Source organism: Apaloderma vittatum, unplaced genomic scaffold (assembly GCF_000703405.1).
Source record: "Apaloderma vittatum isolate BGI_N311 unplaced genomic scaffold, ASM70340v1 scaffold41161, whole genome shotgun sequence".
In the NCBI taxonomy this organism is placed as follows: domain Eukaryota; kingdom Metazoa; phylum Chordata; class Aves; order Trogoniformes; family Trogonidae; genus Apaloderma; species Apaloderma vittatum.
The window spans coordinates 1,779-28,278 of NW_009698113.1; the positions used below are offsets into that span (position 1 = coordinate 1,779).

General features: G+C 39.3%; 1 protein-coding gene across 1 annotated transcript; it reads left to right on the forward strand.

Annotated features, from left to right (window-relative positions):
* Positions 1–980: 980 nt before the first annotated feature.
* On the forward strand, positions 981–20,147 carry RRP15 (ribosomal RNA processing 15 homolog (S. cerevisiae); the record flags this gene model as incomplete). The annotated part of the gene is made up of 4 exons (XM_009877875.1): positions 981–1,255; positions 3,150–3,247; positions 3,888–4,089; positions 19,501–20,147. Coding segments are annotated over 4 exons (728 nt in total), but the record flags the coding sequence as incomplete, so codon positions are not given.
* Between the last annotated feature and the right edge of the window lie 6,353 nt (positions 20,148–26,500).

A 26,500-nucleotide genomic window follows, 5' to 3' on the forward strand; every position in this document is an offset into this window, starting at 1 on the left:
AGTTTATAGCGGCAGTACACTTGTATACTCTGCTCTTGATTATGTGATAAAGTGGGTCCACTGAAATAACCAAACATATTTTAGCACACCCTAAACTTGCAGCCTGTTGCATTCATCTGCACCATTAAAGACTTTATTTTTGCAAGCTGACCCACTGAATAGACTAATGAGGCAAGTGGTAGATTCTTCATTGTGTTTGGCTTGCATCTACTTGGCTGTCTTCTCCTAAATTTCTCGATTCTAAACTTTAGTATTTTAACTTTAGTTCCTTCTTTTTTGTTTTGAGGGAAGGCATAGGGCAAGGACTGAATTTGGGGGTGTCTTATTTGTGCGTCAAGAATTTCAGCAGTTACCTGTTCCAGAAAAGCTTAGTACCTCTGGCTTCTTTTCAGCTATCTGTCAAGTGTCTTCATTCTTTATTTCACAAAGTAGTCTTCCCTCTGTGTGCTAAGGTAATTGAATTTTTGCTTGTATCATTTTCCTTGAGCTTTCATGTAAGAAATGCCTCTGTACCTTCAAGTCGATCCATGTGACTGTTGGCATTTCAACGCTAGATGTCACTGTTGCAGTTCGTATATAAGTATGTGCATATATACATGCATGCATACAGCTATCTGTGTATATACATCTATAAATTGTAATTTCTGAATTGGAAAATATATTTTTCCTCAAGATTTGCCACTCCTAAGCATAAAAATATTCATTAGTCTAATAATAAATTTCCAAGTCTGCCTTTTCCATTTTTCCCAGCCTCTTAAATCACTTTAGATCATCACTGAGATGAACAAGCACTTGCACTGGGTACTTTCTACTAAGTTCATTATGATGGTGTATGCCTGCTTGAGGAATTAAGTGTAACAGCAAGCAGTACCCCTGAACTTGGGTAATACTTACATATGGAACAGATTAAGCTAGTGATGGTTGCTTACTAGAAACAGAACTCCTGATACTTGTATTTGTTCCTCTTTTTTTACCCCTAGATTCTGAGTTAAGCTCAGGACTCCCAGAAGACAGCTACTCTTCAGGAGGTGAAGCCCTGGACGGTGATGATGAAGATGAAATGGCAACCCTTGGTGAAGTGGTTGAAGAGGCAACAAGCACCAAAGCTGGCCCAAGTACAGGCTGGGCAGATGCCATGGCAAAAGTGCTCAACAAAAAGATTCCACAAAATAAGTCCACCATCTTGGCCAAGAATAAAAAACTGGAAAAGGAGAGAGAAAAGGAAAAACAAGAAAGGCTGGAGAAGAGAATGAAGGTGAGAAAGAGATACAATATTCTGTTGTGCGGTCACATTCAGACGGAGATACCTGCAAGATTCCCTCAGAGGGAGTTTGGGAGAGTGCTCTGAGACTGTGTTGGATTTGGAATTTCTCCTCTACAATTATGTCAAGTAGCTTCAGTTCTTTTACTCTCCAGGCAGGCATGCTGTAGGGCTTTTCCCCTCACTTGGTTTTCTGGGCCATCAGGCAGGCTGATCTCTGGCAGCAGAACTGTTCCACTCTGCCATCTTAAAGTGTTTTTGTTGTTGAGAGGGTGAAAACAGCTGCTTTAAGCTTAGTTTTCTAATTGTTGTTGTTAATTTGGAGTATAATTCACTTTGTTGGCATTAGAAGTTGAAATAGTTCTCTCTCATCTAAAATGAGAAGAAAGAAAAGAAAACCGCTTTCGTTTAAATTCTGCTGTGACTTCGAAAATCAAAGACCTCTAGGCTGAAATTGCAGTAATCATTGATGTGGTTGTGCATTGCTGTTTGCTCTCCTTGATGATTTTCCTGTTAGGAGCTTTCTTTATTACTTTTACAGTCAGTGCCCTAATTTCCTTCTGGTTCTGAAACTTATGAAGGAAACAAAACTACGTTGGCAATTAAGCCATTTGTTTGTGTGTCTTTAGCAGAACTTCTAATTCCAGGCTGTGATTGATTTACCTTCAGGCTGAAAATACATTAATAGTTCTAATGTCTCATCTTACCACTTCTGTTTCAATAAGATAACCAGGTCATCCACCTGACTGATGTGGGACATGTCTGGGACATGCTATGGTTAGGCCACAGCCTGCCTTTTAAATACCAAGAGCTTCTGTACAGCATCTGCTCCATTATGCTTGTCTTAAATACCTGTTTTTATCCAGTATATATGTGGGGGTCCTGCAAAGCAGAGTTAGGCTTAAGGTCCTCAAACTGACTCATTTACGTTTAGAAAAACTTGAGAACACTTTGCCTGATGTAAGCTAGAATAGGGCAGTTCTTTTGGTAGATGGCCAAAACATGGTCATAAACTCACAAATTCAGTCATCTGCCTGGAATTATAAAGATAAGAACTCTGGAAATCCATAAAACAAACTTAATAAAACATCACCAGGCTGAGAACACTGTTGAAATATTAAAAAGAGAAAAATATAAGTCACTCCTATATCACTGAAGCAGAAGCTGGGGAAATACAGTGTTCCCCTACTGTAGCATAAAAAAAGCTGCTGGTGGTGGGGCCCCTGGTAATGGGAAAGCAGTTTAGTTTTGAGACAGAGCATCTCAAGGGAAAAAAAAGACAAAAAGCAGTGTTGTGCACAGGAGTTGTTTTCTGGTGGCCTCTTGGTGCTTTTCCTGGTGTTTGAGTTCTGCCTGTGACAGTTTGCCATGTGTCACTGTTGGTCAGAACTGTGCTGTGATTAATTCAGTGGGGGAGGTCAAATTCCCAAGGCTCAAAATGTGACATGCCAGTCTTGATAGACCCAGGATTTTATTATGTATAAATTTCTCTGTGATCAGTTTCTGAAGCCTTGGGGTTGAAAACTGTCTTTGAATGATTTCCCTGTCTGTCGCAGTCAGTGCGAAAGCATTTGTGTATTCCTCAATGCCTTTTGCTTGTCTTGAGCCAAAGGCATCGCTCTGGTGCAACTCTTCCCTAGTTTTTGCTACAGAAGGCAAGCGACTCTTTTGAGATTTGACCATGGTCCCTGGTGTGTAAATGCAAGAGACTTCCCTCAGACTTGTTGTCCAGTCCCACACCGGAGCTTCCCTTAACCTCAAACCAAAGTGGGCTTCATGGATTTTTTTATTTCATTTTTATTTTTAAACTCCTACTACGTACTTTATCAGTGTGTGCTGCATGCTCAAAAGCTCCCTGTTGTTTCACATAACAATATTTATAACGCAGCTTGATAAAAAGCGGGAGTGGGAGATGATGTGCCGAGTGAAGCCAGATGTTGTCAAAGACCGAGAGAGGGAAAGAAATCTTCAGAGAATTGCCACAAGGTAAGAGTTTTTCTGAATGCCTTCCTGATATATATGTATATCAAAAAAAGGAGGAAAAGGGGAAGAAAAGGCCTTTGCAGGTAATCTGTTTCCAATCAGATTGAACTTTCAAGAAGTGCCTAGTGGGAGCTGAGTGATTTATATACAGCTCTGCATCGTACAGTATCAAGTTCAACAAAAGATTTCAGCAGCTTTATGAAAGAGTAAAAATTAGATGGGAACATAATGTTTGCTTAACACAAGTGCTTTGTTGGATTCCCTCATTTTCTTAATGCTTTAAAAATGTAGAACAGTTACTTCTACTACATTGTTTTTCTGTTCTCTGCAGAGGATTCACTGGATCCACATCTGTTGAGTTGCCTGTTCTACCATGTTACCATGCTTAGTTTGGGGTCTGAATACTTAGATGAGGGTTTGTTTGTTACTGGTTCCCAGCAGTAAGTGTGAAGGAAGAGGGAAAGGCAGAAGTCTCTTACATTATAATAGATGTTACTTAACTGAATTGAGGTTCTCAGTAACTATTTTAGGGTCCAGCATCTGCATTGATTAATTGCTTTGATAGAGGGTTCCTTTCTCTAAAGGGAACTAGAGTTGAAAACTTCATTTTGGTTGTTTGTTGTTTTTTTTTTTCCCATCCTAGAGGTGTTGTACAATTATTTAATGCTGTCAGGACACACCAAAAGAACATTGATGAGAAGGTGAAGAAAGCTGGGAGCTCTGACAGGCAGCGTGCTAAACTGCTGTCATCTGTTTCAAAGAAAGATTTCATCAGTGTTTTAAGAAACATGGATGGTACTAAAGGAAGCAAGAATCCTGCTGGGAAGGCCGTAAAAAGTAAACAGGTAGGCCTTGTCTGGGAGAAAAAATTGCTTACAAGGTACCTTTTTAGTATAATTATTGTCGATTAATATGCTCCTCCTCAGAGCAGCTGTATCGAAGTGCCTGGGTTTTTCTTGGGCTACTTAGGAGGGGAACAAGTAGCTCTTAGACTGCTTTCCCTGTCTTTTGAGTATCGAGGTACAAAACACTGGGAGCTCTTCTGATGAGACATCAAGCCTTGCATACAAATAACTTGGTTAAGCTGTGTGTTTAAAAAAAGAGTATGAAAAATGGGGTTTTATCTTGAATTTTGCACCAACTATGGAACAAACTGCTAGATTTTGGTGGGCTGTGACATTTGGAATTTGGCCGATAGTAGTTACTAGCTCTTTAAAACTGTTAAAGGCACGGGGCCACTTCATCTTACATGGTGTATTAGACTGTAGTAATTGTGTGTACCCATAGCTTTTGAGTTTCTGGAGCTGAAAGGTTTTGCCACACAAGTGAGTACTGCAACAGAAAGAAACTGAGATATGTATGTAGGCTTTTTGTTTCCTAATTCTCTGTGTGTGTTAGGCTGGTGTGGCTTTATTGCTGTTATGGTGTTTTGGAAAGAAGGATTTTAACACATTCCATTTTTTCCAAATGTGCTCAAGAGAGACACAGCATAGTTGGATTCGTCCAACTCTTTTATCGGTTCTTTCAGCTGACCAAGTAGCTCAGGGTTGAAAACAAGTTGCTCAGACGTACTCTTCCACGTATTTCAGAAGCTGCACGTTTTTGAGGCGTATTTGTGTTCAGGTTTGAACTTTGTGCTTGGTAGTGGGTGGAATACTTCTGTTGGCCCAGACTCACAGCATTTAACTAAGTGCTTTTCTGTGCCAGGAAGAAATACTTTAATCAGTTGGGAGACAACAGTTTGTCATATGTTTTTTGTTTGTGTGCACTTGGGGAGCATGCTGAAACACTGCCTGGCATGAAGAGCTCATACAATTTTCATGCAAGTGTAATATTAAAGTATTTTTTAAATTCTTCAGATAATGAGAACAATTTAGCTTGGTGCTGACACTTTATTTCTCCTTAAATAATTCCAGCTTGCTTGCTTGTTTGGGTGGGGGGGCGTGTGTGTGTGGGTTTTTTATTTTGTTACCTTTTTTCCTTCTCTTTTTTCTTTTCTTTTCTTTCCCTGAAATAGCAGAGTGATAGCAGTGCCAGCTACTATTGTAGTAAGTATTGAATCAATAGCTGAGCAAAAACTAGGACCTTTTTTCCTTTATGTCAGGTTATAGCAGGGCATTTTCCAATTACTAAGTAAGAAAACATAGATTGCAAATGTTTCTATACTGTAGTGTCTTATTTTGGCAGCATCAGTGACAGTGTACTTCCATTAAAGTGCTCTGGAGATGCTTTAGATGCTGGCTGGTTAGTGTTAGGTTTGAGTATTGATACAGGATCACATTGCTTGTGAACAAAAACTTCAGATTTTGGAGTTTTTCCTTAATATAAGGCTATACTTGTAGGTTTGGGTTTTTGCTTGGGGAGAGGGTTGAGGTTTTTGTTTATTTTTTTTTAAACAGCCATGTCTGCCTGGATAGACCTCTCCCTTCCTTCTCTGCCTTGTTGCATTTGCTTCAGTTAGTCTCCATTGAACCAAACTCTTAAATAATTCCTTTTCAAGCTGTTCTTAATTGGCCTTATTTTCTCTTGAGAACATAACTTACCCATTTAGCAGACTCCCATCCTCGTCCTTGTTGATGCTTGAGGTTGAGGCCAAAATCTGATCATCAGTCTCCTCCTCAGAATTACACAAACATTTAGCCACTGAACAGTACTGCTGGCCTCCACCTTCATATCTCTGCCTCTTGGACTCTGAGGGTTTTTCAGAGAGTAGTAAGTAGGGTGGTGAATTCCTTGCAGCAGGAGTTTGGTAGATTGATTGTGCCCTCTGAAAGCTTTTGCTTGTTTTGTGGGGTTTTTCTCTAGCAGCCTACTTTGGTTTCAGTATTTGAGAGTATGGCGTGTATTTCATTTTTTAAAAAAAGAGGGGGGGAAATATATTTATTTATCTCAACAAAAACAATGGAAGAGATGCCAATCCCAAACTCCAGGCACTCTGCCATCAATTAAAATGCAGTCCAGAACAATAAAAACACTACCCCACCCACATAAAACAAGCAGTCAGCAGGAAAAATAGCAGAATAAAGTTTTACCAGTGAAAGCAAACCTTTCTTGACTCAAGCTTTGTGCTATGAAGGGAGTCTTAACAATATTTTTGAGAATGGGCAAATGCGTTTTCTTACTCTACAGTGGGTTTTGACTGTGAAATTTGCTGCTGTATTTTTGAAATTGTGGTGGCTTCTTCCAGATGTCTGGGATTGTTGAATAAACCCCTTACAAAGCTTTGTTGTGGTAAACTATTTAGTCAGGTGTATGCACGTGTGAAAAGAATAAAATGCTCTGTAAAGGCCCATCTGTGGCAGTGGGATTTCCTGGTAGCCCAACCATGTTCACTGTTTCCATCAGCTTCATACACTGATGGGAAGAAGAGGCAACCTGTGGCTGTGAGAATGTTATTTATAGTCTTGTATACTTTTAGCCATATATATTATTTGGGCCTAAACATGACTTGGTGTGCACACACCCAGTGCAGCTATGAAAGACGGACTGTAAGGCTGTGAAAATTTTCCTGTGCCATGTGAAACTGTAGCCCTTCTTGGGGTTTTGTGTGCCCAGATGGGAGTAATTACTTTTCTGAGCTGGAGCCAAAAGCTTTGCCTTTCATATCATTAGCTGTTTATCAAGGTATTTCTTAATCCTTGCTGAGCCAGCTGACTTGTGTAATATTTTTCCCTGTTTTTTTTTTTTTTTCCAAGGTACTGTACATAATGCTTTGCCTCTGGGTAAGATCATCTGATTTCCCTCCCCTCACCACCTTATCTGAAAGCCTTGCAATGTGGGAGGAAAATGTAATAATTCTCTTCTTTAAAAAAAAATCCCACTTGTTTGTTATTTGGGTGTGTTTTTTTAAGTTTTGGAGTGGTTTTTTTGAGGGGGAAGCATTTATGGGGAGATACGAGAGCTTTTGATCTTGTTCAACATAATCCTTACAGACCAGATTTTTATTTCAAATCATGTTGTTTGTATCTTGCAGCTTCCCACCTATAAGAAACATTATTAAACGACAGGTTTAAAAAAGGTACATATCAGAGATGGTGTCTTTCCAACCCTAGAGGCTGAATTCTTTATATCTGTAGAAGAAATACAGAGTTAGGTAGTGGCAGGAATTTGTGGGTGCTCGTATTAGTATGGGTTAGGGAAGTACCTTTGCTTCCAGAGTTGAGCTGAATTGTACAGACATGTTGGCTTATTTAGGGAATTACTTGAGGTCTTGAATTCTTAGTGATAAGAAACCAAAGAAATTCAGAGCTAACGTTCCCTAACAGCCTCATCTTTTCAGTTACAACAGGGTCATTCAGTACCAGAAACTCTCATCTTGACTTTTCACTGGTCATTTGTGGTACTCCCTGTAAAGCATTACTGGGTTGTGAAACATATTCTAGTGACATATAAATAACTTGCATGAAAATTACAAATATTCTGTGTGACAAGCATAACCTGCTCTAATGAACCTTTAATTTTGAATTTGTGGCATGATTTTCTGAATCAACGGGGTTTGCTTCAACTTGTGAGTTTTCTTATGCCAGATGTGTTGCAGAACATTTCAGTGATGGAAGTGAGAGCAGGATTTCCTGGTCTACTTCAGTAACTATGATCCAAATTCAGCAAGGTAATTTTTCTGTAAACTCTGCTGACTACATGACTTAAGAGATACAATTTGCTTCCTGTGTTTTGATGGCATCTGGAAAAAATCAATGTATTGGTCTCAAAATAGTACCTATTCTAAAATAATTTATTCATAGGAAGGAAGATGAGCAGAGAAGGATACAAGTGCTATTTTGTATCAGCTTTTGCTCATGTGGGACTTGAAATAAAATACTTTTCCAGAAAAATTCCTTCTGCCTGAAGTCTATTTAATAAATGGTCCTAGTGTTTGGTAAGTAATTTGTAAACACAGTGATTAGTCAGGTTTACTATAGATTTTTCTTCTATTCATGAGACTTTTAGTATTTTTAAATATTTTAATTTTAAGCAGTAGTTTGAACATTGCTCAAGGGCAGGAGGCGTACTGCACTTCCAACTCTTGCTGTTCTTACTGGGACACAAAAGTGGCATGAAGGCTTTCATATTTCAAGTTAGAGGGGGTTATAAATGTGCTTTCCAGCTTAAAAATTAGATCTGTTTAAAACCTGTGAGAGGGACTGCCTTCTTTTTCTTGCAGCTGCATAAGTACTGGCAGTTGGCACGTTCTGCTTGTTTCCACAGTGTAGAAATGGGGAAAAAAATAATTAGTTTCATCCATATAGCTGTTTGGGGGGACGGTAGTCGGAACAGTTGCTTCAACTAGCTGTAGGAAGTAGTTTCAGAAGTATGTATGATGGCATAGACTGCTCCCAGAAATTTGGTAAGGTGTATCAACACCCCTTTTAATCTTAAAAGAAAACTTTTTTTCTTGGGTGATAATGACGTTGCAGAGTAGCAGAAGTTTATTACTACAGCTGTTGTGTGCTGGTTTTACAGAGCTAATTGAAGGAGTAACCAGGCGTGCGTGTATTCCAGCAGATTTGAGGGGGCAGCCAAGTATTAATCTAGTTCAGCTGCAGCCAGAGTAGATGTGTTCTCCCAATGTTAATAAATGTCTTCCCATCCCATGCACAGAAACTTTTAATTTGGATTCCTTTATAAATCGTGCATTTGTATCTGTTTTTCCCCAATGTGTGTACATTCTCTTGAAGGTCACCTCGTATATCTTTGGAGATGATGCCTTAAACATAGTTTTTCGTTTGTTTGTTTGTTTCGTACCAAAAGGTTGCTGACTACCTAATTGTATGCTGTATTCTGATTTTTATCCCTAGGGATAAATGTGATGCAGCTGCCCACCCCAAATTTGCTATAGCCTAAATTCGTTATGTTATTTGAGGTAAAGGGTTGTTGTAGAGTATTAGAAGTCTTTTGGTGGTAAGATTTTTGCTTTAAATGTATTTACAGGACATCTGTTGACTTCTCCAGTTTGGGTCATCAGCAGGTTAGGTTTTCCAGATGTACAAGCTCAGTTCCTTGTCTGTTGCCATAGCTGGTAACACACATCTGTGTTAACGGGGGAATGTAGGTCTTTGTTGGTATTTAAATATGTATTTGATTGATAGATGTCAGCAACTTGACACTGTGAGTTCAGCCCCAGATAAAGAAGATTAATGGCTATGTGATGGCTTTATTTCACCAGGGTCACCCTTTTTCCTGTGTTTTTATCCTCAGGTTTCCGTTTCCGCACCATTTTTCAGATATTTGATCAGAAGTCAGGAAGGGAAAAAGACAGTGATTTTGCACTCCATTTCTGTTAACTTCTTTTTCTTCTTCTTTTTTTTTTTTTTTTGAAATCCTCTTCAAGATTTATGTTCCCGACAGGTTCTTTCCCTCTGCACCTAAGGGCTGAGCACTCAGCCCAGTGCCCTGGTGCCTCTGATGCGAGAGCAGCCCTGACAGCTGCTCTCGCAGAAAGACCCCATTTGTCATCAGGAGTCACGGCTTAACGCCATCCTCTAAGGTGCAGATAGTGTGTGATCACTGAGGACAGATATTTTAAGAGAGTTTGGATACTAAATGCCCATCCTATCTACTTAGGTGAGGTGACCTCAAGTGTGAGAAGGGTAGTTTTTGCTGACTTCGCCAGATCTGGGAAACTGTTCAAGGAGATAGCAAAGGACATGTTCCCAACTCCAAAATACATCTTTAACTGAATTTTAAATTCAGAAAGAGTGGATGATGCAAGTTTTTAATGGATGCCTGTAGAAAGTCTTTTTCTTTCCTTCTTAGAGCTGTAGACAAAATATTTTAAGTTCATCTTTATGTAAAAAGGGAATGAAGTGATTTCAGTTGAAACGTTGTGAAACCCTTCAGCATGAAGCAGTTGGAAGTTTGGCAAATTGTGTAAGTGAATATAAACAGGGACTTGCGATTGAAATGTCAGGTGATACTGAGACAGCTCCATCTGTCATATTCGAGACTTATCTTGTCTCTTTGAGACTATCTTGATTATTAGTGCACAGGATACTACACACAACTAAGGTGGTGTGTTTTCCCAGATGTTCCATGACTTTTTTTTTCAGTAAAACTATGTCTAAAACTAAGTACATTTGAATAACTTGTGGTATATACATCTTTTGATCTTCCTGTAAGTATACAAAGCACAAAGTCAAATCCCATTAGACTTTTATCTGGTAAATTAAGCTGGAAGCCTTGTAAAGGCAGATTCACTTTTGGCTTTGTTCTTAGCTATTATAGGCAGGGCAGTGTACTTGGAGAAAAACATATCTAAACATTTCATAAAGTTTTATAAAAAAAATGTTCTCTGGAAGTAAGAAAGATTGGGTGGAGCCTGTCTATCTGAACTAGTTTGTTTCGCTCATCTAAGCATTTTCTATTGGAAATTATCTTGAAAAGCGATTCCCTTACTTTGAAGTTGTATTGAGGTATAAAGTGTTCTGATTTCCAGAGTGCTGAACTAGCAGATGTGTATTATAAATGACCTCTGTGGGCACCGACTCATCTGTTTATCTTGGTGGACTTCAGGAGTCGGGGGTCAAACTGCTTCCAGCTTCCAGTGGTTAGAGAGTTGCTGAATTCAGGTGGTTGGGTTTTTTTTGAGGGGATTAGATTTTTTTTTCTGTAGGAAAATTTGGCCATTTTTTAATAAGCATTTCTGAAATTTACTGAAAGCTTAGAAAAAAACACCCTTTTTTTTTTTTTTCTTAAACCTACTATTATTACAGATGCGATTAAAGCTTTCTTGGAAAGATCTGACCTCTTTTTGGTTTGTTGCTGAAACCGATGCAATGTTCTGCATGTGGTCTGTGTCATTTCTTCTCCACCTGCACGTGTTGGGAAATCCCATACAAAAATGTAGAAGGAGATGGAAGGGTCAGAAATTCAGAGAAAGGGTAGCCAGATGGCCAAAATAAGTGATTGGGATTGCAGGCAGTTTCTGTATTCCCTCTTCAGGTTTAAACTGCTTTTAGAAAGCAGCCTGGGAGTATTGAGGAGTATAGTCTGTTCCTTAATGAGTTTGCCACTCACCCATGACAGTGTGAGGGAAATTACAGGAATATAAAATCAAAGAGACTTGGATTTGCAGACGTTTAGGATATGTTGCAAAAGCCATTTAAGTAAAAGCAGGGGCAATGAGGGTAGGGAGGTTTAGCCAGACAAGCTACTTAGTAGTCATAAAAACTTCAATATTTCATATTTAGTAATAAAAATACACAAAAGTTAGTTCTTTGTGGGTTTGTTGGTTGTGGGTTTTTTTTCCCTATCCCTCCTGCCTCATAATTTTTTGGATCCCCATTCTTGTTTTGGGACTCAAATGTAAGTGGAAATCCTGAGTCAGGCGGAGGAGGCTTTTTATTAGCCCCACTTCTTCCTCATCAGCTACTCTGCAAGATGATTTCTTAAGTGCTGGAAGTGAAGGACTTGGTCATTACTGCAGCCTTCGCTGTTTGGGACAACCTTCTGGGACTCACTCTGTTATGCCTCTTGTTGTATCATAATGAAAAACAGTGCATGATTTCAGCATCATTTGTAGGAAATAATCTGAGTCACATTCAGATTATTCAAAAATCTGCAAGCTGCTGATTTATTTTAAAAAAGAATACTCCAAACAGCTGTGGACCTGAATGTTTTCTTACTGTGCCAACAGGCAAGCTTTTATAGAAACCGGCAGAAAATTGTAGGTACCCGGCTGAGATAGCACCCATTTATGCAAAACACTCAGGTGCTATCTGAGAAAAATCTGTTGCGACTCTCAAATGTTTTTCTGAAGTACACTGTTGAAAGGCATTCGTACTTGACTTCTGAGGGATAGCACATTGAAGGCCTTAGTCTTGACCAGCTGCTTTTTACTAGGCACTTCTGCTGCATCTGCCCGTTTTCAAGGTACATCTTGATGGTTCAGGAACTGCGGAACCTGCAAGAAGTATGTTATGGATCTATAGAGTGTTTAGAGTGATCTGTCTTCATTACTTCAGGAAATGCCATTAAGAGGTGCAGGACTAGCTGACAGTCTTTTTATCACTTCCAAGAATTTGTGGGGCATTTGTTTCACCGTTGAAATGCTAAGTGTCTAGAAAAGTGCTTTATTTTGAATCCCATTCAGACAGGTGAGTTTCTTGTTCATTATTTTCTGTTTAGGAATAATGATGGAAGCTGGTAAGGAGTTGTCCATATAAGTCTGGTCTTGGTAATAAACCAATATGCTTTTTTGTGCAAATTGAAAAATATTTTGCAGACTGGTTATCTGAGGCTCATAATTAGCTAGCATGAAAAGCTGTTCTTTCTCATGGACAGTGTTATCTTTCCCAAGTCGGAATTCTGATTCAGCTACTTGGAATACCATAACTTGCTGTACAAATTTTTCCCTGATGAGCAGTGAAATTATAATGTGTTGCTTTAAATACAAACCTCTTGATCATACGTTGTTCTCGAGCACAGTGCTCATTGGGTCTTTATGTCAAGAATAGATTGATCTTGGTGCCATGCAGTCTTTGCCCTAGGAATCCCATTGTTCAAGTAAGGAAATACGAAAACCATGTGGAGACTTGCAGATGAAGCAAGGGCAAGAATAACAGGTGACTACTGAGACAGTAGTTGCTAGTATGCTAGGTAGTGATTTCGCTATCAATAATGTAACTGCTGATAAACAGGCATTGCAGATGTGAAGGTAAAAACATAGATGAGGACAATGAAGCGGTTTTCTTTTTACAGGAGGGAAGCCCAGACATGACTGATGTGCAGTAATGGCACACTGAAAGGGTGTACTGTCTGGAAACTTTCTGTCCTGATGTGTTGCACGATAACCTAAAACAGGGAATGTGTTATTTTTTTTCCAGATATCTTCTCTGCAGTAATGTACAGCTTTTTATTTGGGTCGTATTTGAAAATGCTTACTTCTGGACCGTTTTTTCTTTTTTGTGTTAGTGGAGCGTTTTGGCCTTACAGTGGAAAAGAAAGTGATGCAATTACTTGATATTCATGACATTATCACTTTGCTTTGTATTTTACAGAGCATGAGCTGGAAATTACAGAATATATTCCACAAGGGAAATTGCTAGTATAGGTAAAGGTTCGTAGCTGTGTTCTAAGTTAAGACCATTTCCTTAGGTAAGGCTTATTTTCAGGTGAGTTTTTACTTGACAAGGTTTTATTTGAGTAGCTTCTGAGTATAGCATGCTGTTCATTATCTCATTAAAATGTGTAAAGAGAATCCTGATGCCAGGATGGCCAGACATTGTCTTGCAGCAGAGTGTGATAAAATTCCTTGTGCAGCTGATTTTTGAGATGCTGCTGTTGGAACTGGAGCACAGCATGAGCAGAGGAGTTCCAGAGCGTCCTGTATGCAGAAAGGCCCTGTGTATGCTTGAATTCTTGAAATATTTTTGTTTTTCCTGATAGAAATACTGGTCTGTGAGGTTCTGATGAACTAAGGCTGAGGAAGTTTGTTCTACCATAAGCTCTTTATCTGATCCTTCTTTGCAAAGCATTTAATAACGATGCTAATGATTTTTCTTTATTGCTGAAGTCCAGATGAATGCTCGTTTTTAGAAATTCTGTAATTCAGTTCTGACCCCTCTAAGGTTGGAACATGTTTAAGCCTCTGCGTGCCAACCCAAAGCATTCCTTTTCATTCACACATCCCCCGTTGTAGTAAACCCTAGAGGAGGATGTGAGGATGGGGAGATTCCTCATGCAGGTCATTAAGCTCTGGGTGGTCTTCTGGCTGCGCTCAAAAGGAAAATCAGTATTCGTTGTGCTTGTAGTAATAATTCCAGTATTTTATTTGCAGAGAGGTTGGAACAGAACAGCAGATTTCAAAACAGACTATGCAAAAAATTAATTCTTAGATTTATTTACTATAAAAGCCAGTGCAGATGCTGGTGTACAGGAGAGACCTTGTGGTCTGAGTAAATCTCCTGTGCCACTGTTGATAACCACAGTATAGTGTCACTTCAAGTATACTAAGGCAATTTACTTCAGTCGCTCTAATTTCTCATTCAGAGAGAGGATGCAAAAGGGTATTGAATGACTCTCACCCTAAGGAGGAAACAATGGTGCGGAATTATGCTGCAGCAGAATAGACTTGTGTAGCACAGCTCGTGTTCTGTGAGCTTGAAAATGCTTCCCAAAGCGTGTTGCTGTGAGACTTCAGCTCAGAAGTTCAAGGCGCGGTACAGGGTGTATCCTCACTTTCCAGATCTGTGGGGGTTTTTTGTCTGTTTGGGATCAGGCGTTTATAGGAACCTTTTTTAGAGTCAAGATCTTACTGTAATTCGAATTAAAATAAAGTTGCAGGCAAAACCGATGATTAAACTCAAGTATCATTTTTCTGTTAAAAAGTCATTCCATTTTGTTTTCTGCTTACATTGTTACTTTAGATACTTCAGCTGCAGTTTTCTTTATTTCTTCCCAGGCTAGAGGAAACTTACTTTCTTAGTTTGTGGGCTTGGATATTCCTGAAAATTAATTTAGGGGAAATCATTGTGCTGATGTTCTTTGTTTTCCATTTCTTCCCCGAGTTGTCCCAAGTAATTTTTTATTTATTTATTTATTTTTTTTTTTTAGTTGAGATTTAAAACATCTCTGTGGATGCCTATGCTGTTTATTATGTTGTTTGGATTTTTTTGAGCTAGTTCAAACTGATTTGCTTGGGGATGAGGAACAGAATAGCAGCAGTCATTTGGAGCAAGATGCAGTCTGGCAGGGAATGTAACTGTCACATGTATGTGAGAATGCGCTTTGGCAGTTAGGCTTTTTGACTTCTTTGTCACGACAAAAGCCTCCCTGTATTTCAGGGTCTTAGATGTTTGTATTGAGCGAAACAGAGGAACCTGGAGAGGCAGTTCAAATTAATTAGACATGTTAGAATTGTTTTCTCAAGGCTTAAAGTTGTTGCTTGAGAGATATTTATGTTAGAAATTCCTTCCCTGACAGGTACAAATAAACGTTTATTGTATGTAATGGTAAAGAGAGATGCCTCTGCAAGCTCTGGCATTTCATCGTGTACATGGAGCAAAGACGTAGGAGCCCAGTGTGCTGATTGTAATTCCTAGGTCTGAAAAATGTTCGTTTGTTAATACCCTGCCATTACCATCTTCTGGAGGCAGGCTGTAGGGCACTGTGTCCGGTAATGTGGATAGGTCTGCAGTTTTGCTGATGTAGAAACTGGACTATGTTCAAGTGACACGAGTTGGTGGAAAAAGCGGAGTGAAATGCTTTCTTTGATCTGCAGGCTCTGATTTCAAGATTCATCTTCTAATACCTTTACTTACGAATAAGCATTATGGGACTTCAGTCTGCTATCCATAGGGTTCTGAAAAGCTCTGGCAGACTTTCCTGTTCTGATTTTGGGATGTTCCTGTGGCAGTGAAGCCATGGATAAAAATGACAATGTTCCATGACTTAGGCAGACTGAACTTAAGCAGGCTTTGAGCTCAGGCACTCATTTGCGGACTGAAGCATCAGCGTGCAGCTACAAGTATCCTGCTGCTGCTTCTGACAACTTGAGAAAAGGTGGAGAGGAATGATCTGCCACCTGAGCAGCAGTGCAGTCTACTAGAACTCCAGTGTTGAATTTGGAAGGTCTCAACAGTTGAAGGTCTTTACTGTAATGTCATTTACCAGGAATGAATTACATAGTTCCAGATTTTTGCAGTGGTAAAGAAATGAACCAAACCAAGGAGATTTCTCTCTTGATCAGGTAGCTGCAGCTGATGCCATGGGGCTTTCGTAGACAGATTCTTCCAAAAGCATCCAGGAGGCAACTGCAGCCAGGATCCTGCAAGGGGCAGCCATTTGCTCTAGGTGACAAACCTAAGCTTTGTTGTTGGATGGGTGGATGGGCGGTTTTACTAAGTCTTAGCTGAGAATTTCAGTTTATCTTGTCCTGGTGGGGATTTTAGAGGGTGTGTCTTCAAAACACAATTAGTTGTGAAATACATCTCCACTCCAGATGTGTCAGACTTGAGCTAATACTGTGATGGCTTAGGTGGCACAACAGGCTAACAGGATGATGTGTATTTATGTGATCTCTTTTCGACGGGGATATTAGTCTGTTCCAGCAACTACGTGACTGTACTAGACACACACTGCATGTTTTGGTCTTATTTCAGCTCATGGAACTAGTACAACACCATGTACCACTGGCTTCTGAGATACGTTACTAACAGCTGCCTCTCAGACCTTTCGAAGTAGGTTGACACACCCTGAGGCAAAGAACAAACCCACCAAAATGTGTGCAGTAAAAAAAGAGAGGGAGAGGAAAAAGGCAACATCAGATTTTTTGACTCCTTGCCTTGCTGAAGGATCCGCTTTATGTAGCGTTACACGCTAATGTTTACATAGCCTGCTTTGTTTTCATTTGGGGATGTTCAAAGTGTGGGACTTCAGTGTTGTAGTGAAATATGGAAGATGTGGATGAACAGCTGACTGAAAGTTCAAAAGCGGCTGTGTAGAATGAAAGCTGGTTTATTTTGCACGTGCCAAGAATCAGTTTTGTTTTATTTAGATGAAACCAGATTATGGCATTGAAAACCCAAGTGTATTAACATTCTTACGTAGAGCAAGTTGGGAAATGATGTTACAGTTGAACTTATTGTTAATTACACAAATGGCCTTGCTGCGTATTTTCGTAAAACTCCAGGAATGTTTTGTGATACAATAAATTTGGAGAGTTCTTATTCTTATTCTGAGGGGAAAATAGAGCAGTAAATGAGTTAGGAATAAAGATACTAACTGTGGGGTTTTTCTTCACTTGGGAGCATGCTTAAATTTGATTAAATATTTGGTTTTAAGCATTTAATCTTCATCTTTGAGGCACAGACATGCTATCTCTCTTTTTTCCTTAGGGCTTGTTGTAAAACTCTATTCAAACCTTTGTGGTGCCTTTCAGAGTGGGTAATGCTATGGAGGATCAGCATCCCTCTTTTGTTGAGATCCTGCTTTTGTCTTGTTGTAGCTTGACATAGTCAGAAAGAAAGGCCAGTGGTTGCTGAATAGTAGCATGTGCTGAATTTGAGCATTGGGTTTTTCAAACCCTGGCCCTTTCACTCATTGCTGGTAATCATCTGCTGCTTCTGTGCTTCGGAAAAAAACCACAAACCAACCACCAAACAGAACAAAACAAAATCTCTGTTCTGCACAGCTGGGAAGAAAATGGAATCTGTGCCGGTTTTGTTATTAGTGAATTAAAAAAAAGAAAGAAACCAAACTGGATTGTTTTGTAAGGAAGATGGAATTTTTCCACTTAGGTATTTCAGGTTTCGCTTTGTGGCATGCTCAAACAGTGCTTAGGATGGAATTAAAAAGAAAAAAAATTGTTGACTTTTGTGATCTTTTTTGACTCTTCTCTGCAAAGGTAAATATATAAAAAACACATGAAATACAGATTAAAAGGGGGGGCGAGCTACCTGTTCCTTATGTCCCAGAACAGAGTACCTGAGTTTACACCAATACAGATTATTACCATGTGAACATCTTAAGGTCTGCCCGGGGACCTACCATAGCTGTAACTCTTTTATTCCAGGTAATTGATTACCCTTTCTGAGATGATTTCAGGTTTTGCTAGGTATAACATCTGAAGTGAATTGCTGCAAGAGTGAAAAGTGGTTAGGAGGCACTACCTTGGGGAAAAGAGGATTGTTGGTATGGGACAGCTACTCTTAGGAGCAGGTTTTAATGAGAACAGCTGTCAAGACCAAAAAAACCCAACACTCCAAAACAAGACACAGTGCAAAGATCTGGAGAAACAGCTGTAGAGTTTCCCCCTTTTTGAACTGGGTCCTGGGAGATTCCTTTTGGGAAGGAAAATGATAAGACTTGTTACTCTATTTTTGTGAGAATAGTCTTTCAAAAAGAACTGGAGGAGAAGTCACATTTAGTATTTTTGCTTTGATTATCTATTAAAAATGCACATCTTGTTTGGCAGACATGTTGCACTCAAGTAACTTCTATTGGTGCGATACGTGTTAGATGTACGGTGGTGTGCCTGTGTTCTCTATTCCTTATCTCTCCTGCTTTTAAACTCTGTATGCTGCTCTTTCCCAAAGATTGCATGGACATCATCTTAAATACGCTGTGGTTCTGTGTATGGCATATTCCTAGATGCATGATAAAGAGGAGGCATGAACAAAATCGTATCTACAGCGATTACACATTTACTACAGGGTTTTTGCATCTAGCAGAAAAATCTGCACCTTCAGTCACCTAACAGGTGATCCTCATCCAATGTGTGGTGTTGGGAGCTGGTAGTTCTTTAATCTGGGGTGAGTCAGTTGTGGTCTGTCCTTTTGAGCAGAGGATTGGGAAAAGCAACCCCGAGGTGCCTGTATTAACTTGGTTTCAAAGATTCTGCAAAAGTAAATTACTGTTTTCGGTGTCCCTGATTCCACTGTGGTAGGCCAGTTTTTTGCTTGCCTGCTGGACACTGAGCCACGTTGTTCCTCGGGTATTTTGCTACTAAGGCATAACCCACTGAAATCCTTCTTCAGTAAATCAAACAATTTTTAGGGTTTTTTCTTCAGTAGGAAAAGCTGCAAGCTGTTCATTAAAACTGTTTCCACAAGATGGGGCTGTTGCACTGCCCAAATACGAACTGCAGGCGAGCACTGTTTTCAGTGTGAACCTAAAAGTGTCACTTTCATGTAGCATTCAGCAGTCTAAAGTGCGGCCTCAGTTGATCCATTTTCAAGAGGTAGGAAATTTGGAGTAAAGTGAGTGTAGATCAACTTTGTTTCTTTTAGAGGCAGCTTTGCGCCATATGACAAGCTCAGGTAGTGAGGTCATAATTCACATAAAGGGAATTTGGTTCACGTATCGCAGAATATGTTAAATATTAAATTTGGGGGGTTTTAAGCCTTTATGAAATCCATATTTGTGTTTTAGAAATGTGCCAAGAAGTGTTCTAATGAAGCAGCACCTGGGGGTTAATAAATGATATCACGAATCCCTTCTGATTGCCAAGAAAGATTTTAATAAAGGAAGCCATGCCCAAGGTTGACTGTTTCATCCATGAGAATAATGGATTTGTTTCCATATTTCTTTTACTGGTTCATTACAACACGTTTGCTTTCTAGCATCAAATCATTTTTGATTGTCCTGAATATTTCTGTGTACCATTTGCATAAAGAACTCGCTCTCGGTAGGTCTGCTGATGAAAGTTTTGAGAGTGTGAGAGGTGTGACTTTGATTGCATGAAGAACTTCCATCTTTTACTGCCTTTCACATTCATCTCATCTTCCTCTGTTCCTTCTTTCCTCCCCTCAAATATTCAGGGTGAAGTGAAGTCTGAAGAGGGGCCAGAATGGAACATACTCCGTGATGATTTCATGATGGGAGCATCTATGAAAGACTGGGACAAGGAAAGTGATGGAGAGGGCAATACTGAACAAGGAGGTGATCTGAAACAAGAAGATGACAGTGACTGAACAAAACTGAAAACCATTCAAGATAAATGTTTTATCTTCGTAACTTGGTTTGGATACAAAGTCAGCATTCTGTGAATGTACAACACTTGGAGGATATTTAAAAAGACTTGCACAACTTTGGTGTGTTTCCTCCTCCACGTCAAACTTTTATTTAATATAGCTTCATTTGCTATACTGAAACCCTGAAATATTTTCCAAAACATGTATAATTTTCAACATATTTCCAAAACATTTTGTACAGTCAAAATAGTGGCACCTGCCCAATGAAAGAAAGATTTTGCCAAGGTCAGTAAAAGTTTATACATTAGTCATGGCAATTGATGTATTAGTGTGCCTGCATTTCCAACTCAGTGTTGCACTTTGAAAAGTTGTTAGCAATTCGCAGTAGAAGTGGCTTACAATAAACACAGAAATGCCGTCACCTTGTAAAGTTATCGGACTGCTATAGAGTCTTTGCTACTTTGGCCAAAAAAGGTTTTGTAGATAATAAAGAAAAGTAGCCATTAATGTGATAGTTCTGGTCTTGAAGCATTAGTTTGATTGGAGACAACTCTGGAAACATAATTGTAAAAAGAGAGACGTGACCCTGCTGATTGGCTTTCATATTTATATATATGTATGTATGTTTTTTACATTGCAAGTCTGAAGTTGTTTAAGCTAAGGGACTGGCAAGAAAGGAGAGGACAGTCATCGCTATTGTTTTTCTTGGAGGAGGAAGGGCTTTTCTAGCAATACCACATAAAATTGTATTCAGTGTTGCTTCATTTGCAGTTCTGGTGTTCTGGCCTTTTTCAGTAGGGAGCCAGACCTCCAGCATACATCCTGTGGGTTTTGTTAGCTATGATGCTAATTCCTCAGGTCTGTAAAAGATTGAACAAAATCCCTTCCTCTTAGGTGCGTACTGTGACAGTACCAAATTTCGGAAGACATCTGTCAGCGTAACACTATGGGCTTGGTTTAAGCTACAGCAGTTCCTCCTAATGAGTTGTTGGATTGTGAAGGTGCAGAAGCTAGTGTATGTAAAAAGAATATATTCATATGCGTACAGAAGGAAGCGCATTGTGATTAAGGTGTTCTAAGTGAGGGGCTGGGCTTGGGTTCTGCTGCCTTCAGCTGTTCCAGGCTGGCTGTCTGATGCTGTGTCATTTGTTTAACTTTGCTATCGTGTTTCCCCATTCGCTATGTGAAGAAAATGCCTTGGGGCCTATTAATTGATACTTAAAATACCTAGTACTAGTCTGTATGTTTCTACAGATGTCTTATGTACAAAACCTTCTTTGTACCTCGGTATATACAAGATATGATTAAGACCGACTTCCAAATTTTCAGTCTTCAGCATTGAAATGTGAGGTAGGACAGTGGATTTAGATTCTCCTAACAAAGGCATTGCAGAGTGGAGGGGGTTTGAACTTTGTGTGTACTTCAGGATAAAAAATATACATACAAAATGGCAGAGAAACCCATCCTAACAACTGGCAATGGTTGTGTTATCCCTAGCCTATTCATCTGGTATATATTGTAACATAATTGTTTGAGGAGAACTCAAAGCTAACAGCAGAATGTTTAGATTTTCAAGCTATTTTGAGTGTTAAACATATTAGATATCTGAGGAGACATTAGTTTGTGGGCTGATATTTATTATCACAAATGAAGGCATACACCCAAAATATCAAGTGGCAAAACCACAGGAGTTTGACATATGGTTATCCCAGCTTCTGAAGGCTAGACATCTGTATAGCTGTTCAGCAAGAGTTGTCATCTCATTAGTGCAATATGAAAATATACCGCGATGAATTTTGAGTTTCTGAAGCAGCATAATAGTCTAATCTGACATTGCTTTCTTTCCACAGAGTTCAGTTACTTTGTGGGGAAAAATTACCTCAGCACCCTTAAATACAGAGTTGTTCTCTTGTTTGCTGTCACCAGTCTCTATCTGAGATCGAACTTCTGCAAAATAGCTTTTCTTAGGAACTATGACTTCCCAAGGTGATTATTAAAAAGTTCAAAATACTTTCAGAATAAAATCTGGAATGCTTGAGGGGGTTTTGTATATTTTTGAAGTAATATGTTGATTAAAGCACTGAAGTGTCATTTGTGGAATGTATCGATATTCCTAAAAATATCACACAGAATGTTAGGGGTTGGAAGGGACCTCAAAAGATCATCTAGTCTTTCATTTCATTTAGAGCGTGTAGCAGTACTTTTTGCCTGTAAGTAGAGAGCATTTCTTGCCTTTCAAGAAGCATGATACTCAGATTTTTATGTATATTGAATTGTTTTATTAATTTTGATGCTGTACCAATTTATTTCACAAGTTTTGCTTTCATTGACGAGCAGTTCAAAAGAAGAGCCAAACCCTGTTTGGCCGGGGCGCCTTCCAGTCTCCTCTCTCAGCTGTTGGATCAGCTGCCCTGCCCACCTCCCTACCCACAGTTTCAGTAATGTTCTTCCTTTTAGAAAGCTACCAAGAAAAACCTTCAGCGGCTTTTCCCAGCCATCAGAGTACTTGGTCTGTTTTGCCTGCTCCTGTGAATATCTCTGCTTAAGCAAAGCTGTGCTGCTGCCCTTCATTCCAGAAAGCATGAATCATCTCAACTTTGTATATTTCTGTACCTATCTATATAAAGCCAATAAGGATGGGGTGGTTCCAGTTTTGTTAGGCTTCAAGCCAACACCAGAGTTTGTCAAGTTTAATATTCTATGGATTGCATGCAAAGCAACAAAGTTTTGTTTAAAGAGAAGGCACGGGGTCAGCCTTCCCCATGGCTCTTATCTTCTGGTCTAATTTCTGTTCACATTGTGGTAACTTTTTTCACCAAGGACAGCATGAGTTGGCCTATGGAGGAAAAAGCAACCACCAACTCACATTTTCTCCCAGCTTTTCTTCAGCCTGCTCTTAGGGAAACACTTCAGGTGTGGTGGTGGAACATCCTTGTTGTGCTTGATGCTGCTGCACCACACAGAAGGAAAGAGCTCCCACTTCTGCAGCTGTGAGGCAGATTCTCCTGGGTTCACAAGTGGAACAGAAGAAAAGAGCTGGAAGCCGTTTCCTAGAGCAGATAGGGGTTTTTTTTGTTGTGTTTGCGTATAGTTTTAGAAAGAGAAATGAATTGTTTGGAAGCCCTGAAAGTGTTTTGACTATCTGATGTTTCCAGAAGAAGGTGGTCTCTAAAGCCGCGTCTGTTCAGAGCTGGCTCAGTAGCTGTCTCCAGGGAGGAAGGCAGAAGTCATCTGGCACACAACACTGCACAACTTAAAATGACAAACTCCTCAGTCTTATGAAATGAGTCCTGGCATAGTCAATATCCACACAGAACAGTCATCAATGTTGTTCACTTCCAAACCCTGCAAATTGCTCAATGGTTTCTTCAAGACTTGCTGAGGTAAGGAGTAAGAAGGCCAGGAGAAGGCTTGAGGTAGTGAAGACTTTTAGGGTCTTGTTAAGTACATAGGATCCTAGTGCTAAATATGATGTTAAACTTAGACTCTAGGACCTCAGTGGCAGACACTGGAGACCAGACAAGTTCTTAGTTCACAGATGGTGGAAGACTGTCAATTTCATTTACTGCTGTTCTAAAGCAGTGGCTTTGAACCTCAGTATGTAAATGTCAAAGGTTTCACCTCTAGGTGATCTAAAGGATAAGGGCTTTTCCTTAATTGTTCTTTTTTAGACTGATAGAGATGACTGATTCCTCTTAGATAAAGCATTTTGTTTTCAGATGCATCTTTTTAGTTGCTTTTCTGCCTTAAGGAACATGTTGAAAAGGGACAGCTAAAAGCCAAAAGAGTAGGTGTCTTTAGCTGCAGTCCCATCTAGAAGAGCATTGATTCAGGGAGAGTAGATACTGACCACCTTTACCACTCCCCGTAGGTGGCCTGTTCTAGATCTGGCTCTAAAATAATCTAGATCTGGTTCAAAATGACCACTATCACAGAAGTGGATCTTTCTGTTCTGCTTCTAGATTGAGTTACCAAGCTCAAACCATCTGGCTGGAGTGGTGTAGTTTGATCAGCCATTCAAGAATACTTCTTTCACTGATTTCAGTAGGCAGGCATAAAAAGCAGGTTTAAAAATGCGTGAGAGGCAACACGAAGACCTTTGGAGCTAGTTCAGCGAGCGCAACACAGAAGTGTAGTTTTGCATGACCGTTTTTTTTTTCCTGAGATGATACAGAATGGTGCATTGCTTTCTGTGAGTTTGCTAGGATCATCTTGAACATGTGTTCTTTAAAAAGCATTTGGAAAAACGTTCTGAAGCTGAACTGGCTGATAAGAGATTTTCTTCCATGCAGACTGCACAGGCATCTTGTGAAGAAGACAGGACTCCAGACCTGGAGCCATTTGGTTTTTGTAGCTGCAGGATGTGACTTAAAACATGGCATTGCTGGCTGACCCCTGCCAATTAATCTTGCTCTGTATGTAATTTTTCTTAAAACTTCAACAGTGCAAACTGGATGCATATTCTAACTTGAGTTACGTAATTTTAATTTGTTCAATAAACTCCTGTAGATGCTCTGTTAGGAATACAGTATTTATAGATATCATTTATGTGTTACTTAATGAGGTATAACCCAAATCATCACTGAGCAGTTCAGAAATAGAAGGCAACAGCTGTAATACAGAGAAAGAGATGCAGGTCAGGAGTTCAAACACTTGAGATTAAAGGGATGACTTTTACTCTACTGCTTTTATTTTGTCATGCTTGCTATAAGTAGATGTCAAGACCCTCTGGTATATAAACCACTGTGCTTGTATTTCTCCTTTTAAAAAAAAAAATATATTTTTAGTGAATCTGATCGTTTTCCTCTGCTATTTTAAGTCCTATTAACTTTAGTGGAAACAGGATTTCCTGTGGTGATTAAAACCACAGGTGCTAGGATTAAAGAAAGCCTTTTATTTTTGGTGGTACATAGACTAAAATGGGAATGGTACAGAGAAGATTAAAGTGGCATCCTCAGGGATGGCAAGAAAATTTGGAAGAGTGCATGGGAGGATCAAACTCTGGGAGGTGTAACCATGGGGGAACTTCTCTGGCATTCACAAAATTTTTATCAAGACTTCAGTGTTAACTGATTTAAAGACGAGAATTGGCTGTTGGAAGCAGAAACCTCTTTGGATGCAGCACTGATGTGTGCAGCCTTGATGGAAAACATGTATATTTTTAGGCTGTGCGGTTTAGACCCCTGATGGTTGCATTGCTTCCCTAGACCCCCCTAATGTCCAGATGTGCTTTTTGGAGAGAGGGCAACCTCGCTACAGGGAAGCTATTTGGTGGCTTGTCAAATCCAAGCCATATAAGATGTGGGTAATAACCTCAGCACTGAAATACAGACTAATGTTCATCCTCTTTATGGATAAGAATTTTTTGGAGAAGGGAGAATTATTCTAAGGAACAGCTATACTATCTCAGCACCTCCTGAACATTCCCCCTTTCCTTCAAATTTTAGTCATTCTGGCTTGGAGTTGTCTTGGGATCACGATCCTGTCTAAAGTTCCCCTTTGGGGTTTTTTGTTTGTTTGTTTTTGTTCTAGGTGTCTTTTATTAAGGTACAGTTTTAAGCACACAGACTGTATGCTGATGGGCGGACATTACAGCTTGCTGTAGTACTGTACTCTCACTGGATGCTGGAAGTAGTGCTATTCCATAAGATCACAGAGGTGACATCTGAGTTGCTTTTTGGACCAGATTCTTTTGACTACTCTATTGTTTTTTTACACTGAAGTTATTGAATCTGTGTGTAGGAATGAGAACTTTTATTTTTTTATATATATATATGTATGTGTGTATATAAAAGTATTTATTAAATGTGTGTATATATTTTTAATATATAAAATATATTAAAAATTCTCATTCCTACTATATATAATATATATTTGTTCCTATATGTATATAGAGAGAGAAATTATATAAACAACGGAAGTTCTAATTCCTACAAGTGGGTTCTCCCTCTATGTATATATATCAGAAACACCTTTGATTTGCAAGTTGACAAGCAGTTACACATGTATATGTATATATGGAGAGCAGTCTTGCGTGTCAAACAGCATGTTCTATAAAGTAGCCTTTATCTTCTGCAACATGAGTGTTGCAGGAGTGGGTTTGTGGTTGTGTGCAATGCAATACTAGGGGCAGTGGGGCTGCTTGTATTCAAGTCAGGTCAGCAGGATTTGCTCTCAAATTCATCCAGGCATTACTGTGCACACTAATGAAATGTGCAGCACAGAAGTATGAACTTCTACTCACAAAGGATAATAAACAGTAAAATCTAAGGTTTTATTATGGTACATATTACAATTTTCCATTATTTGTCATCTCCTCTTTGCCTCACCTTTATTAGGTGCCACCTTGGCTCTACGAGTTGAACCTTCATGCACGTATTTTTATAAAAAGGAGAATTCAAAAGGTTTTTTCCCTAGCACCCTGCATCAGAATAACTGAGATTCTACACGACCACAGTTACGGCTGCAGATTTCTGTGCGTGCCACAAAGAAATAATTGTGCAATCGTCCTGCACTCGTCATCAGTGTGAGAGTTTACAAAAGTCACCTCTTAACTTTTAAAAGTTATTCCTCTTCCAACAATGTTCTTTAGTTTATGAAATGTGGCCAGCCACCTTACTTAATGACTTGGTCGTCAGCAGTTTTAGAAAGCTTATTGCCTTTGTATTTTGCACAGCACATTTGCGTATAACCAAAACAATCTAAAAAGAAACCACAAATTGTAAAATCCTGACCACGTAATTTTTAAGTTAATAGGAAACATGAAACCTTTACGTTTAGTGAAGTAACTTTCCAGGTGTCCCTGTTTTTCTAATAAACAGTTACTGTTTATTAAAAAAAAAAATCA